Source organism: Dendrobates tinctorius, unplaced genomic scaffold (genome assembly GCF_039654945.1).
Source record: "Dendrobates tinctorius isolate UK_male_01 unplaced genomic scaffold, ASM3965494v1 ptg000011l, whole genome shotgun sequence".
Classification (NCBI taxonomy): Eukaryota; Metazoa; Chordata; class Amphibia; order Anura; family Dendrobatidae; genus Dendrobates; species Dendrobates tinctorius.
In genome coordinates, this window is record NW_027361679.1 from 85,642,972 (window position 1) to 85,659,843 (window position 16,872).

At 42.9% G+C, this 16,872-nt stretch overlaps 1 protein-coding gene and 1 long non-coding RNA gene across 2 annotated transcripts in view; one reads left to right on the forward strand and one right to left on the reverse strand.

Moving 5' to 3' along the window:
• The window catches only part of LOC141048515 (uncharacterized), a 115,247-nt gene that overhangs the window by 59,059 nt on the left and 39,316 nt on the right, over positions 1 to 16,872 (reverse strand). The gene's annotated exons all lie outside the window — the stretch shown is intronic.
• The window catches only part of MYO1F (myosin IF), a 233,401-nt gene continuing 224,774 nt past the window's right edge, over positions 8,246 to 16,872 (forward strand). Inside the window, exon 1 of the mRNA XM_073544137.1 lies at positions 8,246 to 8,403. Coding sequence (XP_073400238.1) covers positions 8,401 to 8,403 — 3 coding nt within the window. The 5' untranslated portion in view covers positions 8,246 to 8,400. The remainder of the gene's footprint in view (positions 8,404 to 16,872) is intronic.

Sequence of the window (16,872 nt, forward strand, 5' to 3'; positions counted from 1 at the left end):
CTGGCAGGGCGGCTCACCCTGAGGCAATCAGTGTGCAGGGAGCTATCCCTGCAGCTTGGTAGTGGAGCTGCAGGGATCCGATGGAGTCCTGTTTCCTGCCCGGCGCTTCCTGTCTGACACCGCGCGGCTGGATGACATCATCATTCAGCGCACTGCTTCAGACAGAAAGCTGCTGGCGAGGAAAATGCTGTTGGTATGTGCTGCAGCTGCGAAGAGGTGAGTGGTGCTGTGTGTCTGTCTGCCTGCATGCGTGTGTATGTGTGTTTGTGGTGTGGTGCTTTGTGTGTGTGTGAGTATGAGAGAGTGATGCGGTGCTTTGTGTGTTTGTCAGAGTGTTGGAGATGTGTATTGGAGATAAGCAGTGATGGGGATGGTGGAAAGGATGATGGGGTGGTGGGGAAGGAGGCAATGATGGAGGTTTTGGAGTGGGCAATTATGGGGTGCTAGTGGAGAAGTCAATGATGGTAGTGATGGAAAGGACAATGCCCATGGGGAGGAGGCAATGATTGAGGTGGTGGAATGGGCAATTATTGGGTGGTGGGGGAGAAGTCAATGATGGTAGTGGTGGAAAGGACAATGCCCATGGGGAGGAGGCAATGATTGAGGTGGTGGAGTGGGAAATTATGGGGTGGTGGGGGAGAAGGCAATAATGGTTGTGGTGATAATGACAATGATGGTAGTGGTGGAAAGGACAATGCCCATGGGGAGGAGGCAATGATTGAGGTGGTGGAATGGTCAATGATGGGGGTTGTGGGGGAGAAAGCAATGATGGAGGTGGTGGAAACGGCAATGATAGGGATAATGGGGGAGAAGGCAATGATATAGGTGGTGATGAGGACAATGATGGGGTGGAGAGGGAGAACAATGATGGAGGTGGAGAGGGGCTGCATTATACCCTAGGAGGCGGGCAGCATTATACCCTATGAGGGGGCTGCGTTATACTTTATGAGGGAGCTACATTATATTCTGTGGGGGGACTGCATTATATTGTGTGGGGGCTGCATTATTCTCTCAGGGGACTACATTATATTCTGGGGGTGCTACATCATACTATGTGAAGGGGGCAGCATTATGCCCTATGAGGGGGCTACAGTATACTCTATAGGGAGGCTGCATTATACTCTACATTCTATTCCGTGTTGAGGCTGCATTCTACTATATGGTGGGGCGCTGAATTATACCCTATGAGGGTGCTACATTATATTCTATGGGGGGACTGCATTATACCTTATGAGGGGGTTGCATTATATTTTATGGGGTGCTGCATTATAGTCTATGAGGTGGGCTGCATTATATTCTATGCGAGAGGGCTGAATTATATTCTATGAGAGAGGGCTGCATTATATTCTATCAGAGGGAGCTGCATTATATTCTATCAGAGGGGGTTACATTATATTCTATGAGGGGGGGCTACATTATATTCTATGAGGGGACTACTTTATATTCTATTTGGAGGCTACCCCAACCCCAGCTACATAATTAAGACGTGTACTACCTTATAATATACCCTGATATTAGCTACATAGTGGGCTGTTATGAATGGGTCACCGAGGAGGATGGCAGGAGCAGGCTAAGCCACCAGAAGACCAGAGAGGTTGGTAACTAAGTGGATTGCAGACCCCTGATCCTATGAACATAACTAGCAGTATCCATTGAGCATTCCTACGATGCCCTAGATGCTTCGTCACAGCCGGAGAACTAACTAAGCCTAAAGACAGAAAGGTGAAATCTAAAATCCCCCTGAGCAGATCCCCAAAGGAATAGACAGCCCCCAAACATATATTGTCGGTGAGACAAGATGAGACACAAACACAGGCAGAGAACAGACTGAGCAAACGGTGGGGCCCAAGCAGTCTAGACAGAAAAGATACTGTCTGCTATCATGCACAAAACCCTAAAAAATTCCAACACTTCTGATATACAAAAAACCTGAGGCCACACAACCTCAGCCCGCTAGATCAGCACTCTGGTATAAACTGGAAGCAAGCAAAAAGATACTAACATAACAGGGGACTGGACAAGCTGTAACATATGAAGCAGGGCCCAGCGCTGCCCCCAGCAGGGAGCACGCTGAACCCTAGCAACAGAGCAGAAAGCAAAAAAAGGCACAACCAGATTAGATGCAAAGGATTAGCAAAAGAATCACTTAACTGAACCATGCAGGTCAGCCAGCTCAATTATATGCTCTCAGCCAACTTCCATCAACCTGGCCAGCTCCACTACTCTCAGTAGCCACCAGAGGGGGCAGAGGGAGCTTCAGCTAAGAAATCTGAGCAAGAGAATTCACAACAGTGGGCCCCAAGAATGATTTTCTCTGGTGGGCACAAGGTGCTCCAGTCAGACGCTGCCCCAGCGTATAGCTGTGAGGCACTTAATACCTAAAGCACCTCCACCTGTAGGGAGGTGCCTGAGCACCAATTGAGTTATGGCAGTCTGCTAGCTGCAAGCCTGTTATCAGGTCCCAGAACATGCATTTGCTCTAGCACCTGTTTGAGTCTGATCTGTATCTGTACTTTAAATCTGAAGCCACACCTGCGGTAACGGAGCCAGAAACTGCTCCGGTGGGTACCCAAGCCTGAAATCACTCTGGCGTTACGTGAACCAGAAACTGCTCCAGCGGTACTTGAACCACTTTGAGCCATATTGTAATTAAACAGCAGGCAAAACGAAGAGAACCAAAATTCAAGTTTAAAATTTAACATTTATTAAATAATTTATTAAAAAATAAAGGACACAAATCATTAGTACACAGAAATACCCAGAAGGGGAACCAAGGGAAACCAATATCACAAAATGGGAGGAAAAAGTCAGTCAGGAAATACTCAAAAAATACCAACGTGATGTTGGAGATTATGATACCAACAGGATATACAGATGACAACAAAGCAGAGCCAAAGTTGCTCCTGGCTCTAGAACAAGAGCTGATTCTGAATTCTCAAGTGCATCTGGAATGGAAAGTAATATGCCCACTAGTGATTTTGAACCAACATGTGATTTTCATCTCAGGAGTGGGGATAGAAGTTAAAAATTCCCCGAAATGTTTCATAAGGCTCAGAGGGGATGGAGGAACAAAGACCAATACCAGGTAGTGAATCTTTCAGATCACATTTTGACATTGGTTCCTACTTGAGGTATTACAACGTGGACTAACCTTCTCCCCTTTACACCAGTTAGATGCGTTCACATCAGTGAAGGATACGCATCTGTTTGCCAGGAAACTGATTTTCAAAAAGTTTCATGCTAAAACCTCAGAATCTGATTTGTTATCAACAACAGAGGAAAGAGAAGCTTTGGAAACCTTAATCTCATTGGAGGAGAAAAGTACCGCTTCTCAGGTGAATGTTATTCCTCAACATTTTTCTACAAGGTCCAAAAAATTTCCTTCGTTAAGCCTCTGTCCAGAAGTCGACATCTTTACGAGAATAGTAACTCAGGATATTGAAACTCTAGCCAAGGATCAAAAGGTCCTTCGAATTTAACTCGGCAGGAGAGGTTGGCCTTAAATGAACTTAAATCGTGGAAGGACGTCGTATACAAACCAGTCGACAAGGGTGGGAATCTGGTCATTTGGCCTAAAGAAAAGGCTAATAAGCTGTTGAATGACCCTAACTGTTACCAAAAGCTCACTTTTAATCCCTTGTCCTGTTTCCAGAGCTTGTTGATGGACATTATAGAAAAAGCATTTTTGAATGGTATTATTTCTAAAAAAAACTCCTGGACTGCATACCAGATTGTCACCCCAAGCTTCCCACGTTTTATTTGATCCTGAAAATACACAAAAATCCTATGGATCCTCCCGGCTGCCCGATTGTTTCAGATAATAATGGACCTTGATTTCGGATATCGTGGATTATTTTTTAAAACCGTTGATCTTCAATTTACCCACAACCGCACTCCAGCGATTGGACCAGCTGTACCTTGATGACAGTATGGTCATTGTTACAGCGGATGTGGAGTCTCTTTACACCTCCATCCATCATAAAGAGGGATTGGAGGCTGCACGGTTGTTTCTCAATTCCAGCTCTTTGGATGGTTCTCTTATTGATCTAATTTTGATCGTCTTGGAGTTCCTCTTGATACATTATGCCTTTACGCTTAATAACCAGACGTACCTTCAAGTAAAAGGCACTGTAATTGGGGACTCATGTTCCCCTTCTTATACCAACTTGGGAGAGGGATGTCTTTCATAGTGACCTTATCCAGGAAGTGAACAATGTTCATAAGTGGATGAGGTACATTGATGACATCCTTTTCCTATGGGATGGTGCCTTGGATGGATTGAATAATTTGATGCAACAACTAAACAGCAATGATCGTAACATCAGATTGACTTTCAGATTTGGCAGAGAAATCAACTTCTTGGATATCAACATGTTGGTTGGTCCGGATGGTCATCTGAATACTGATATTTTCAGGAAGCCTACAGCCACCAATTATTTTTTGACCGCTGACACACCCTGTGTCCACCATTCGTAAGATCTCAATCTCAATTTCTCCATGCAAAAAGAATCTGTTCTAATGAGGAAAAGTTTGAAACCCAGGCTACAGATCTCATTATATTCTTCTTTAGATATGCCTCCCTCTTTCCATTTGATAAACATTTCTTTCTTCCTTTTTAGCATGTGTTTAAGTTCTGTGATCTTCCATCCTGGTTTTTCTTAAATGCTTCGTATTCTTCCCTCTTTTTGGAATTATTAATGATTGTGTTTTGAGAATCTCATTTTTCAAGATTTCCCATCCTTCCTGGACATATTTGTTCTTAAGGATATCCAGCCATTGGATCCCTCCGATTCTCTTTCTGAGTCCTGTAAAATCTGCCTTTCTGAAATCTAACCTTGAAGTCTGAGTCTTTACAGGTCTTCCTCCTCTAGTTATTCAAAATTCTAAAGTAGCATGGTCGCTACCTCCTAGCCACTCTTACCTCCTCAACCATTTCCTCTTTGTTTATAAGAATTAGATCCAAGTTTGCTTGACCTGTTAGTTTTGCCTGAGAGAGATTCCCAACAAATGTCTGGATAGTTGAAATCTCCCATGACCACTATGTCATATTTTTTGGAGAACTTGGCCATTTGATGCATAAAGAGTTCATCCATATCTTCAGCTTGCACGGGCGGCTTGTAGTAAATGCCTACATTGGTGTCCTTTCCGTTGTTCTCTCCCTGTTGTTATACCCAGTCCCAGTTCTGGTAAATCACATGCTCCTGCTTTCCACGCTGCCCCTGTACCTCAGCGAGTTCCCTGCTTGCATCCTCGTGCTCTGCTTGTCTCTCAGCGTCCTGTTGTGGTTTCTCCCTCCCCCACTTCCTAGTGTGCTGTCAGCAGGCCTTCAGGGAGAGTGTATAGGACACGAGCACGCTTCCCTCTGGTCTCTTAAAGGGACAGCGTGCATTTTTTGAAAATAGCAATTATCCAATGGCAGCGCACTGATTACTATTTCTGGCCTCTCCTTCATAGGGAGAGTGCCGAAGCAACGAGTATCTACTCTTGCTACATCCGGTTCAGTCTCAGTTCTGTCTGCACTGCGTTAGCAATCTTTTTGCACTTGCTCAGTTTGTTTGTATCCACAGAGTATCAGTAACCAGCGTTCAACTATCTCTGGCAACATCAGTATTCAGTTATTCAAGTGCCATCCCATTCCACCAATTGCCATCTAAACTCAAGGACTATGTCAAGGTTACTGGAGCCAGCTTCTTATCATCTACCCGGAACCTGAACTTCCTTATCAGTGCCAGCTTCACCACAGATACTCGGTGTCTGCCGCTCTGCACCATCAGATCTTGTTATACCTGTTACCCCTTTGCCCCGCTGGGACAGCTGCCACGTGTCCGGGGTCTAACTGGAGGTAGCACCTGTGTCCCCCAGGTATTCCATTCTGGTCCTGTTCGAGGGACTTTACTACAGATACCTTGGGCTCACTAGTCACGCCCCCTTCAGAGCCCCCCGGACCGTGGTCCCGAGGTTCCACTATAAAAATAAAAAGCAAATGTGAATTTCACCATCTGTGCCTCCCCTTCCATTTGTTACACTTGCATTCTTACACAAACAGTTTCCACAGAACTCCCAGTCTCTGAAGCTTCAATCTCTGTGCAGATATACGCTTTTCTAACATAAAATGCGACACCTCCTCCTCGTTTATCAAGTCTGTTTCTTGCAATTAAGTTGTATCCTGCTAGCCTTGTATTCCAATCATGTGCATCATCCCATCAAGTTTCAGTGATTCCAATGACATCATATTTCTTTTCCTGTGTTAGTAGTCCCAATTCTCCTTGTTTGTTGCCCATGCTTTGTGCATTTGTAAAGAAACATTTTAGTTTGTGATTGGTTTCTCTTCCTCCAATAATTTTATTATTTAGATTTTTTGTATTTGTTCTTCCTTTCCACTTCTAATAGCATAGTTCTCAATAGTATTTGTCAGGTGTACGGCTTTTTCTGGCCTTTTGCTTCCCTTCCCACATTGTCCTAGTTTAAAGCTCTCCTGATGAGTGCAGCAAGGCAACTTAAAAAAAAAACATGCTTTCCAGTCTTCTTAAGGTGCAGTCCATCTCTTGCAAGCAGTCCATCGCATAGGTAATTCACTCCGTGATCCAGAAATCCAAATCCTTGCTGACAGCACCATCGACATAACCAGTTGTTCACCTGCAGAATCTTATTCCACCTCCTTGTTCCATGGCCATTTACCCAAGAGGATGGAAGAGAAGACCACCTGCGCTCCCATTTCTTTCACTTTCTTTTTTAAGTTTTCAAAGTCACTGCAGATGGTTTCCAGGTCGTTTCTCGTGGTGTAATTTGTAACCATATGTATTAGCAGGAATGGGTAGTCATCTGTAGGTCTGGAGAGACTTGATATCCTGTCAGACACATCTTTAATTTTTGCACCTGGAAGACAGCACATTTCTCTTGAGGTGATATTGGTCTGCCTCTGTTCCTCTCAACAGGGAATCCCCCATTACCACAACTCTCCATTTCTTCTTCACCAAATTTTTCTCTTTCTCCATCCAGGAGTACTTTGTGGGCATTCAAGGTTGTTCTTTGTGGGTAAAGTCTTACCTGTATTTCTTCATTGTTCTCCTGCGTAAGAGCCTAGTACTGGTTCCTGAGCAGTATGGGTTCTGACTGCCTCCCGATCCTCCTGCTTCTCTGTGTCACATGCTTCCATTTCTCTGTTTCTTCAGGTGCATTTTGAATTTCTTCTTTTTCTGTAACATGAAGAGATAATTGTGCTCTGTCTCTCGTCAGGACTTCTCCCCTGGTTTACCGTTGTCCTCATATATAGGTGCGCTTTGATATACATACAAACATACGTACGTACATACAGTTGAAACCAGAAGTTTACATATATTATATAAAAAGACACACATGCATGTTTTTCCCAATATCTGAAATGAAATCAGAATAAACCTTTCCTGTTTTAGGTCAATTGTCAGATATTGAGAAAAACATGCACTTGTGTCTTTATATATAGTGTAGGTAAACTTCTGGTTTCAACTGTACATACACACATACAGACACACATATAACACGCACAGGGAATACACAGGCACATGTAAGTACACACAAAAAGAAACGGACACATACTTACATGAAGAGTGAAATGCAGTTTGTACACTCAGCTTCTGTAGGAAGGCAGAATAGCGGTGGCCGGCCTAGGCAAACTTCAGTGGTGCCCCCTAATAGCAAAGGCCCATAAATGAACACCCAGCCTTCCCTCATGACAAAGAGTTCAAAGATGTTGACTTCAATTTCTCCAAAACATAATTTCATTGAGCTTCTGGAGAATGTGTTAGAAGGACAAGTTCAGTCCCCGTAGGCCCCAATCCACGTCTGACAAGACTAAAAATGTTTACCCTTAATTTCTTGGAGCCATATACAGCAGAACACCAGGAAAAGTGGTGTATTTTATTCATCAAGTCAGAGCTGGGTTTGGGCATATGTCTGGAAGGTTCTCACCTGGGTAGTTTAATGTAAATTGATGTTGAAAGACACACATGAATGTTTTACGCTGTTAATGCCCTGAATAAAAATAAACCCATGTATCTACATCCTACATTTCACACTTCAGGTAAAAGACACCACTTCAATGCAGAAATGTGGTCATATCTGTGCAAAGATGGTTTCATTAACTGTTTGTTTCCAAGTTCTGTATTTTTTACATTGCTCTCTGAGGCGTACACAAGCATATACTCCACCCCAAGCAAAATATAAATTTTCAAATGCTGACAATCAGAAAGAAGGAAGTGGGTGACACAGAGAGGAACTTCTGCAATAGCTAACTTTTTACTAAACTTACGTGCAGAGGAACAAAGAATGACTTCTTCAACCAATACTTGGATTATGGTGGCATTTTAAAATCCAGAAGACTGTCAGGAGGGAAGAATCACCACAGAAGGAATCCATATAACCATGGTAGTATGCTGTCTACTTACTTATGCATTGTATTAGAAGTGTGAATGTGCTCTAAAGATAAAGGTTGGATCATACCACTCACTTTCATAACTGTCAATGATAATACGCCCAGACAATCTGTGGGGACTTGTGATTTAAAGGAAGCAATTCAAGTTTAATGAAGAGTTCTTTCATTATTTCTTTATAATAACTTTAATAGAAAATGTTTTTACTTCCTGTAAATATGTTTTTAGATTAAGACATTATAAAAATAACATGGAAAACTCTCAAGTGGCAGAGTCTGCTTTGAGGAACCAGGATGGGATTAATAGCATTGTGTACCTACAGCGGACAAGTTTTGGTACCACAACTATTAGTGTGTGTCACACATTGTGTTTTTGCTGCATTTTTGTTGCTTTTCAGTGCGCATTGGTCACAAAAGCTGAAGGATTTCCTAGTGTCAGCAACTTGAAAGACAATCCTGAAGTCTCATGCTCATAATGCTTATTTGTGACTTGAAGATCTGGTACAAATTTTAATCTGCAGCCTGTCAATTCTTTCAGAATTTTTGCTGATATCCAAAAAGAATTGTTTTTCCTTGCGGAGATTGACATGCTCAGCATGTCGAGATGAGGAGACTTAAAGCCGCAATGCTCCTCTGGGAAATATGCAGATTGTTTTGTCAGAGAGGAAAAGGACTAGAACTCTAGTGCCACCTATTGGAAGTAGCAATCCTAAAAGTCAATGTTGACCCTTTAACAAGCCTTGTCACATGACTTAGGATGAAAGCCAAACCAGAATCTCAATTTGCAGACACTGTGTTTCGGGGGACTGCCCCTCATCAGTGCAAAGTGTGGGATCTGGTTTGGCTGTGGCTAAAAGAGACCATTCTAATGATCACTGGTAGTCTAGTCTGACATTTCAACACCACAGCAAATTAAAAGGTTAATATTATTTGTGGAAACATTGATATTTGCTACTCATTTGTTATTCAAGGCTTAGTATCTCTATTAACACTAAACAGTAATATTAGGTTTTCTGAGTTCAATGTAAACCACAATGCAAAACAAGGAAGCTGGTTTTCAAAATATCCAATATTTTCTCCCGTACATTGTATAGATGAAAATCAAATTCAAGTATAGTTCTGTGAAAAAGTGTTGGCCCTCTTCATCATTTCCTACTCTTTGGCATGTTTGTCATACATAAATGTTTAAGATCACCAAACAAATTTAAATATTAGACAAAGATAACACAAGTAAACACAAAATGCAGTTTTTAATTTAAGGTCTTTATTGTTAAGGGACAAATAAATTCAAACTTACGTGGCCCTGTGTGAAAAAGTGAAAAAGTGATTGCCTCCCCCCAAAAAAACCATAAGATAACTGTGGTTTATCACATATTTGGGAAGCTGAGTTCAAATTCCCTAGCCAAACCCAGGCCTGATTACTGTCACACCTGTTCATAATCAAGAAATCACTTAAAAAGGACCTGCCACACAAGACTTTCTGGAACAAATAGAAAACAAAGTAATTGTAGTCTGGAAAAGGATTTAAAGCCATTTCTAAAGCTTTGGGACTCCAGCGAACCACTATGAGAGCCATTGTACATAAGTGGCGAAAACATAGAATCATGATGAACCTTGCCAGGGGCGGCCAACCAACCAAAATTACACCAAGATCCCTGCAACGACTCATTCACGAGGTTATAAAAAACCTCACAACATCAACAGAACTGTAGGCCTCACTTGCCTCAGTTAAATGTTAGTGTTCATGACTCCACAATAAGAGAGAGACTGGGCAAAAAAGGCCTGCATGCCAGAGTTCCAAGATGAAAGCCACTGCTGAGTAATAGGAACATAAAGGCTTGTCTCAGTTTTTCCAGGAAATATCTTGATAATCCCCAAGGTAAATGGAACCATGAATTCTGCTGTCTACCAAAAAATCCTGAAGGAGAATGTCGGCCATCTGTTTGTGACCTCAAGCTGAAGCGCACTTGGGTTATGCAGCAGGGAAATGATCCAAAATACACCAGTAAGAACATCTCTGAATGGCTTAAAAAAAAATACAAAATTAAGACTTTGGAGTGGCCTAGTCAAAGTCCTGATCTTAATCCGACTGAGATGTTGTAGCTTGACCTTAAAAAGGTGGTTGATGCTCGGAAACTCCCCGATGTGGCTAAATTACTACGGTTAAGCGAAGATGAGTGGGCCAAAACTCTTCCAGAGCATTGTAAAAGATTCATTGCCAGTTATCGCAAACGCTTGATTGCAGTTGTTGCTGCTAAGGCTGGCCCAACCAGTTATTAGGTTTAAGGGGTAAACACTTTTTCACACAGGGCCCTGTAGGTTTGGATCTCTTTTTTCCTTAATAATAAAGACCTTCATTTAAAAACTGCATTTTGTGTTTACTTGTGCTATCTTTGTCTAATATTTGAATTTGTTTGGTGATTTGAAAGATGTGTGACAAAAATGCAAAAGAATAGGAAATCAAGAAGGGGCAAACACTTTTTTCATACAACTGTATATCAATGTATTTATACAATTATTTCTTATCATTTTTTAATCAGGAACTAGATTGTGGATAATCAAAATGAAAGTGATCATTAGATGTAATCGTTAACCCAAGTCGTAACAGGAAATGGCACAGCTCTGCCCAAAAACGCTGTTTCATGATTACAGATGTCTCCTTTAAGAAATTGAAAAGTAATTCTATAACTGACCAAATCTACCACTAATATATGTATGTGGAAAGCCCATATAGAGAATTAAAAATACCTTAAAGGAGTTGTTCACTACTTGGGAAACCCCTTCCTAAATGCTATACTCCCATGAATGAGTAAAATAATAAAATAACACATACTTCATACACAACGCTGTTCCACTGATGTCGGCGCCAGATCTCCCGAGGCTCATGTGCCACACAAGCACTGTAGTCCATCAGTGGTCAGTAATCGGCTATTTCACTCACACTTCCTTTCAATGAACATTGGACATCAGTTTTATATTAAAAATATACTCATCCAACTTTATATCTTCCACAGAGGTCTGTAATTGACATCATAGGTAGACCACAACTATGAGAGTCAAAATGAGAAAGCAAATCCACAAAATCATCTTGTCTAATTTGGCAAGATTTATTTTGCAAATTATGACGGAAAATAAGTATTTGGTCATTAACAAAAGTTCATCTCGATATTTTGTTATATATATACTGTATACACAGAGGTCAAAAGTTTTCTGTAAGTCTTCACAAGGTTGGCACACACTGTTGGTGATATGTTGGCCCATTCCTCCATCAGATCTCCTCTAGAACAGTAATGTTTTGGGCCTGTCGCTGGGCAACACGGACTTTCAAATCCCTCCAATGGTTTTCTATGGGGTTGAGATATGGAGACTCCAGGACCTTCATATCCTTTTTACGAATACATTCCTTCATTGACCCATTCATGTTTCATCTTCAATGCCCTTGCTGATGGAAGGAGGTTTGCACTCAAAATATCACGATACATGGCCCCATTCATTCTTTCATGTACACGGATCAGTCGTCTTGGTCCCTGTGCAGAGAAACAGCCCCAAAGCATGATGTTGCCACACCCATACTTTACAGTAGGTATGGTGTTCTTTGGATGCAACTCAGCTTTCTGTCTCCTCCAAACACAACGAGTTCTGTTTCTACCAAACAGTGCTACTTTGGCTTCATCAGACTATATGACATTCTCCCAATACTCTTCTTGATAATCCAAATGCCCTCTAGAAAACTTTAGACGGGCCCGGACATGTACTGGCTTAAGCAGGGGAACACGTGTGGCACTGCAGGATCTGAATCCCTGGCGGCGTAGTGTGTTACTGATGGTAGCCTTTGTTACGGTGGTCCCAGCTCTATGCAGGTCATTCAGTAGGACCCACTGTGTGGTTCTGTGATTTTTGCTCACAGTACTTATGAATTATGATCATTTTGACCGCATGGGTGAGATCTTGCGTGAAGCAAAAGATCGAGGGAAATTATCAGTGGTCTTGTATGTCTTCCATTTTCTTATTATTGCTCAAACAGTTGATTTCATCACACTAAGCTGCTTGCCTATTGCAGATTCAGTCTTCTCAGCCTGGTGCATGGCTACAATTTTGTTTATGGTGTCCTTCGACAGCTCTTTGGTCTTCACTAGAGGAGTTTGGTGTGTGACTGTTTGAGGTTGTGGACAGGTGTCTTTTATACTGATAACAAGTTAAAACAGGTGCCATTACTACAGGTAATGAGTGGAGGACAGAGGAGCCTCTTAAAGAAGAAGTTGCAGGTCTGTGAGAGTCAGAAATCTTGCACGTTTTTAGGTGACCAAATATTTTTTTTCCACCATGATTTGCAAAAGAAATCTTGCCAAATCACACAAGGTGACTTTCTGGATTTGTTTTCTCATTTTGACTCTCATAGTTGTGGTCTACCTATGATATCACTTACAAGCCTCTCTCATCTTTTTAAGTGGGATAACTTGAACAATTGGCGGTTGACTAAATACTTTTTCCCCACTGTATTAACATTGTGACACCCTAACCATGATCCTGCTTTACACTTTTTTATTTTATATAGATAGTGTTTTTGCATTTTTATATGTGCTATATGTCTAACAGATGTATTTTAGCAATTTAATCTTTCCTTGTGGCAGAAAAGTGTAAAACAGGATCAGGATTAGGGTGCCCCAGTCTGAATATGGTTCTAAACAAAAGTACAAAGCAAGGGTTAAATATGCATGTGTTTAAAATCTTTTCCTTCCCTGCTCTCTCCCCCCTCTCCCTCGCATCATAAAAAATTTCAGAAAGTGTAGTTGTGGTACTTCTAAACTTAGTTATAACTTAAAGTTATAGGGAGGGTCATCCATACACCCTTAAAGGCACCAACTGCAGTGCCTCAATTAAAAAATCTGAAATTGTAGCTGTGGTACTTCTACATTCATAAAGGCTTTGCACAAAGTGCAAAACCAGGAAGAAATTATAAGTATGGTCATCTATAGACCCAATAAGGCAACAACTGTTGTGTCTCATTCAAATATAGTACATCAAACACTTTATGTGTTGCTATCATCTGGTGGTGTTATCAGAGTAAGCCTGTCAGCACTTTCTGTTGACAGGCTTACATCCTAGACTGCTGCCCTGTTCCTTCCTGGCCTAATCTTGCCATGATGACAATTCCTTCTGCCTGTTTCGCCCAAGACTTGAAATCATCAGTCACCCTGTTTGGTTGCCTCTGGTAAAGCACCCAGCCCATCTGTACCAATCCCATCGAAGCTCCATCTTCCTTAAACTCCTCCCTCCAGCCGACTCCCACCCTAAAGGCATCTGCCCAGGTGATGAGTTGCCACATCTTTCCTTCTTTGTTCGGGCCCACTGACATGATGCACAGTGGCCATGGATAACGTGGGCTGCAGCGATTTAAAGTTACGTGGCTGAGAAGCTGTCCAGGCCCATAGCCCTTGTGGACACTTCGGGCACCGTGGCCCCATCTGAACTAACTTCCTAAACTCCTGTCTTACCACCTAGCAGCCCCTCCTACACTTAAGTCCTATACACTTACTACGAACTATACCGAAAGTTCACACTAGTATGCCCCCATCTAGTGGTTCCCACAAGTACTACATTTACCCTTAGTAATAAAGAACTACAAACACTATGATGACCCCCTCTGTTGTCCAAAGGGTACACTTCACTTTCCCTAAACTGTACATGAGCAAATGTATACATTACATAAAATATTACACTAAAGGAACACAACACAATAAACATAGTTCTACAAAGAATGGTAACACATGTATGAATGTGGCAGTAACATAAATGTCAGCGGTAATACATATTACTATGTAGCAGTACCACATCTATTAACATAGGAAAGTACCAACATTAGCACATGTAAACATCAATACACTGAGAACACTTAAAGGGAATCTGTCACCCCTTTTTAGTGATATCATGTAAAGATATCACCCAATTGTGCGTCCCATAAGGATTCTTTTAGGATTTTTTTTGCCCCCCGACCCCGCACCCTTGATGCAAAAATACCTTTGTTATGTTGGTGAAGAGGTATGCAAATCACCGCGGTCCGGTCCGATGGGCGTGGCTTAGTCGGCTTCCCCCCCCCTTCCTCGGCTTGCTGAGCGTAATCTTCATCTGTGAATATCACAGATAACGTTGTTTGCCGCGCTTGCGCATTCAAAGAGGACTCTGGCGCCTGCGCAGTATGCTTTGCCCAACTGTGGGTGAAGCATATAAGTGGTACTGCGCATGCGCCGGTATTTTCCAGTGCGGTCTATGCCCCGGAAGTCTTCACATGCAGGATACACTTCCGGGGCATAGACCGCGCTGGAATATACCAGCGCATGCGCAGTACCGCTTACATGCTTCGCCCACAGTTGGGCAAAGCATACCGCGCAGGCACCAGAGGCCTCTTTGAATGCGCAAGCGCGGCAAACAACGTTATATGTGATATTCAGAGAAGAAGATTATGCTCAGCAAGCCGAGGAGGTGGAGGAAGAAGCCGACTAAGCCATGCCCATCGGACCGGACCACAGCGATTTTCATACCTCTTCACCAACATAGCAAAGGTATTCTGAGCACACCACTCACAAAGAGAGATATATCAAGAATAAATAATAAATTTTATTAAGTAAATTCATATCATAGATAAATAAATGAACAAAATCCAATTAAGAAGAAGGAATGTATACCCAAGTGAAATACACACAAATACAGGAAAAAAGAGTAGATACAGGTAATGGTAAAGTGCAAAAATATATCAGCATGTAAGCATATATCCACCTAAACCCCTAATGGTCTGTAAAGTGCAGAGTGCCATATAGAGGAAAAAAAACCCATGCTGGTAATCACATGTAACATGAGCACATACCCATTTAAACGCTCGTTTCGCCTTTTTAGCTTTTTCAAGGACACACAATTTCCTTGAAAATGCTAAAAAGGCGAAACATCCGTTGGACTTCAGGAATTCCTTGAACAGGCGATTAAATGGGTATGTGCTCATGTTACATGTGATTACCAGCATGGGTTTTTTTTCCTCTATATGGCACTCTGCACTTTACAGACCATTAGGGGTCTAGGTGGATATATGCTTACATGCTGATCTATTTTTGCACTTTACCTGTCATGATCCATGTGGGATCATGTCAGATAAGAGCACTGGTAACCTTTTTTTCTCTCTCTAAGCTTTGTGCTTAGAGATATTTTTGCCCCCGGTGGCCAGTATGGTCATTGCACTGGTGTGCTTAGAGATAGTTTTGCCCCAGTGGCCAGTATGGTCATTGCACTGGTGTTTATAGAGATAGTTTTACCCCCCGGTGGTGGTTAGTGTAATTACACAGGTGTTTTTACTCAATAAAGGTGTGTCAGTTGTGCTCACTGACGTTGGTGATATTATTGCTGGTCTTTTCCAACCAGCCTGGGTGAAGGATGGAGCTGGAGGAGAGTCCAGGACAGCTCAGTCAGAGTCCTGGAGTGGCAGCTATGGTGTCAGCGAGGAGTTCGTGTAATGCATGGTGGAGTGGCAGCTATGGTGTCAGTGAAGAATTCTTGCAAAGCTTAGTGGAGTGGCAGCTATGGTGTAGAGCTGCACTCAGTTTGCTAGACTCTGTTACTGGAAAGCTGCACTCAGGTGCTGAACTCAGTTGCTGGACAGTTGCACTCAGGTGCTTGACTCTGTTGCTCCAAGGCGGCACTCGGGTGCTGGACACTGTTGCTGTAAAGCTGCACCCAGGTGTTGGACACGGTGGGAGGAAGATGCACTCAGGTGTTGGACTCTGTTGCCAGGAGCAAGTGGATCAGAGCAAAGCTAAGTGTTTCCCTGTTTGTCACTTTTCCTCATGGTGGTGTTAGTACAGCGGTGGGGCCAGTGCCTGTACCACCCAGCTCCCTAGTAAGGAATAGGTGTAGGGTGTGCTAGGGTGGCAGGTATCCTGATCGGCGACAGGTGAGGAGCCTGTATAGGGAACTTTAGGAGTGTTAGGGACTCTGACTCAGGGGAGTGCAGGAGGTCTCCACGTCCCCCGTTCCCTATTGCAGGGCCCACCATTGTAAATGTTTCCCTATCCCCTGTGTCTTGTTGTATTAGTTGCCGGCCTGCGGGCCATGTCACACTGGACTATTACACGTGCCGTGTCCTGTTGTATTAGATACCGGCCTGCTGGCCGTGTCACACAGGACGGGGCATGTGACATTATCACCAACCATACATTTTTTTTTCTGGTGAGCCTCAGGCCATGTTCAGACCTGTGAGCATTTGCGGCTGGGCCTCACTGAGGTGTGTGAGGAGCTGCATGGTGTGTAAGCAGTTCCAGCAGCAGTATTCAGGGTCTGGGGCCTTCACGCTGACTCAACCGGAAAATCAAATAGCGGCTGGCAATGAAGCCCCCTAGAGTCGCTGCTGGGGAGCTGGACTTGCTCATACAGGCGGATGCACCCAGACAGGTGGGTGGAGTTGGTGTCCCCATGGTGCTGTC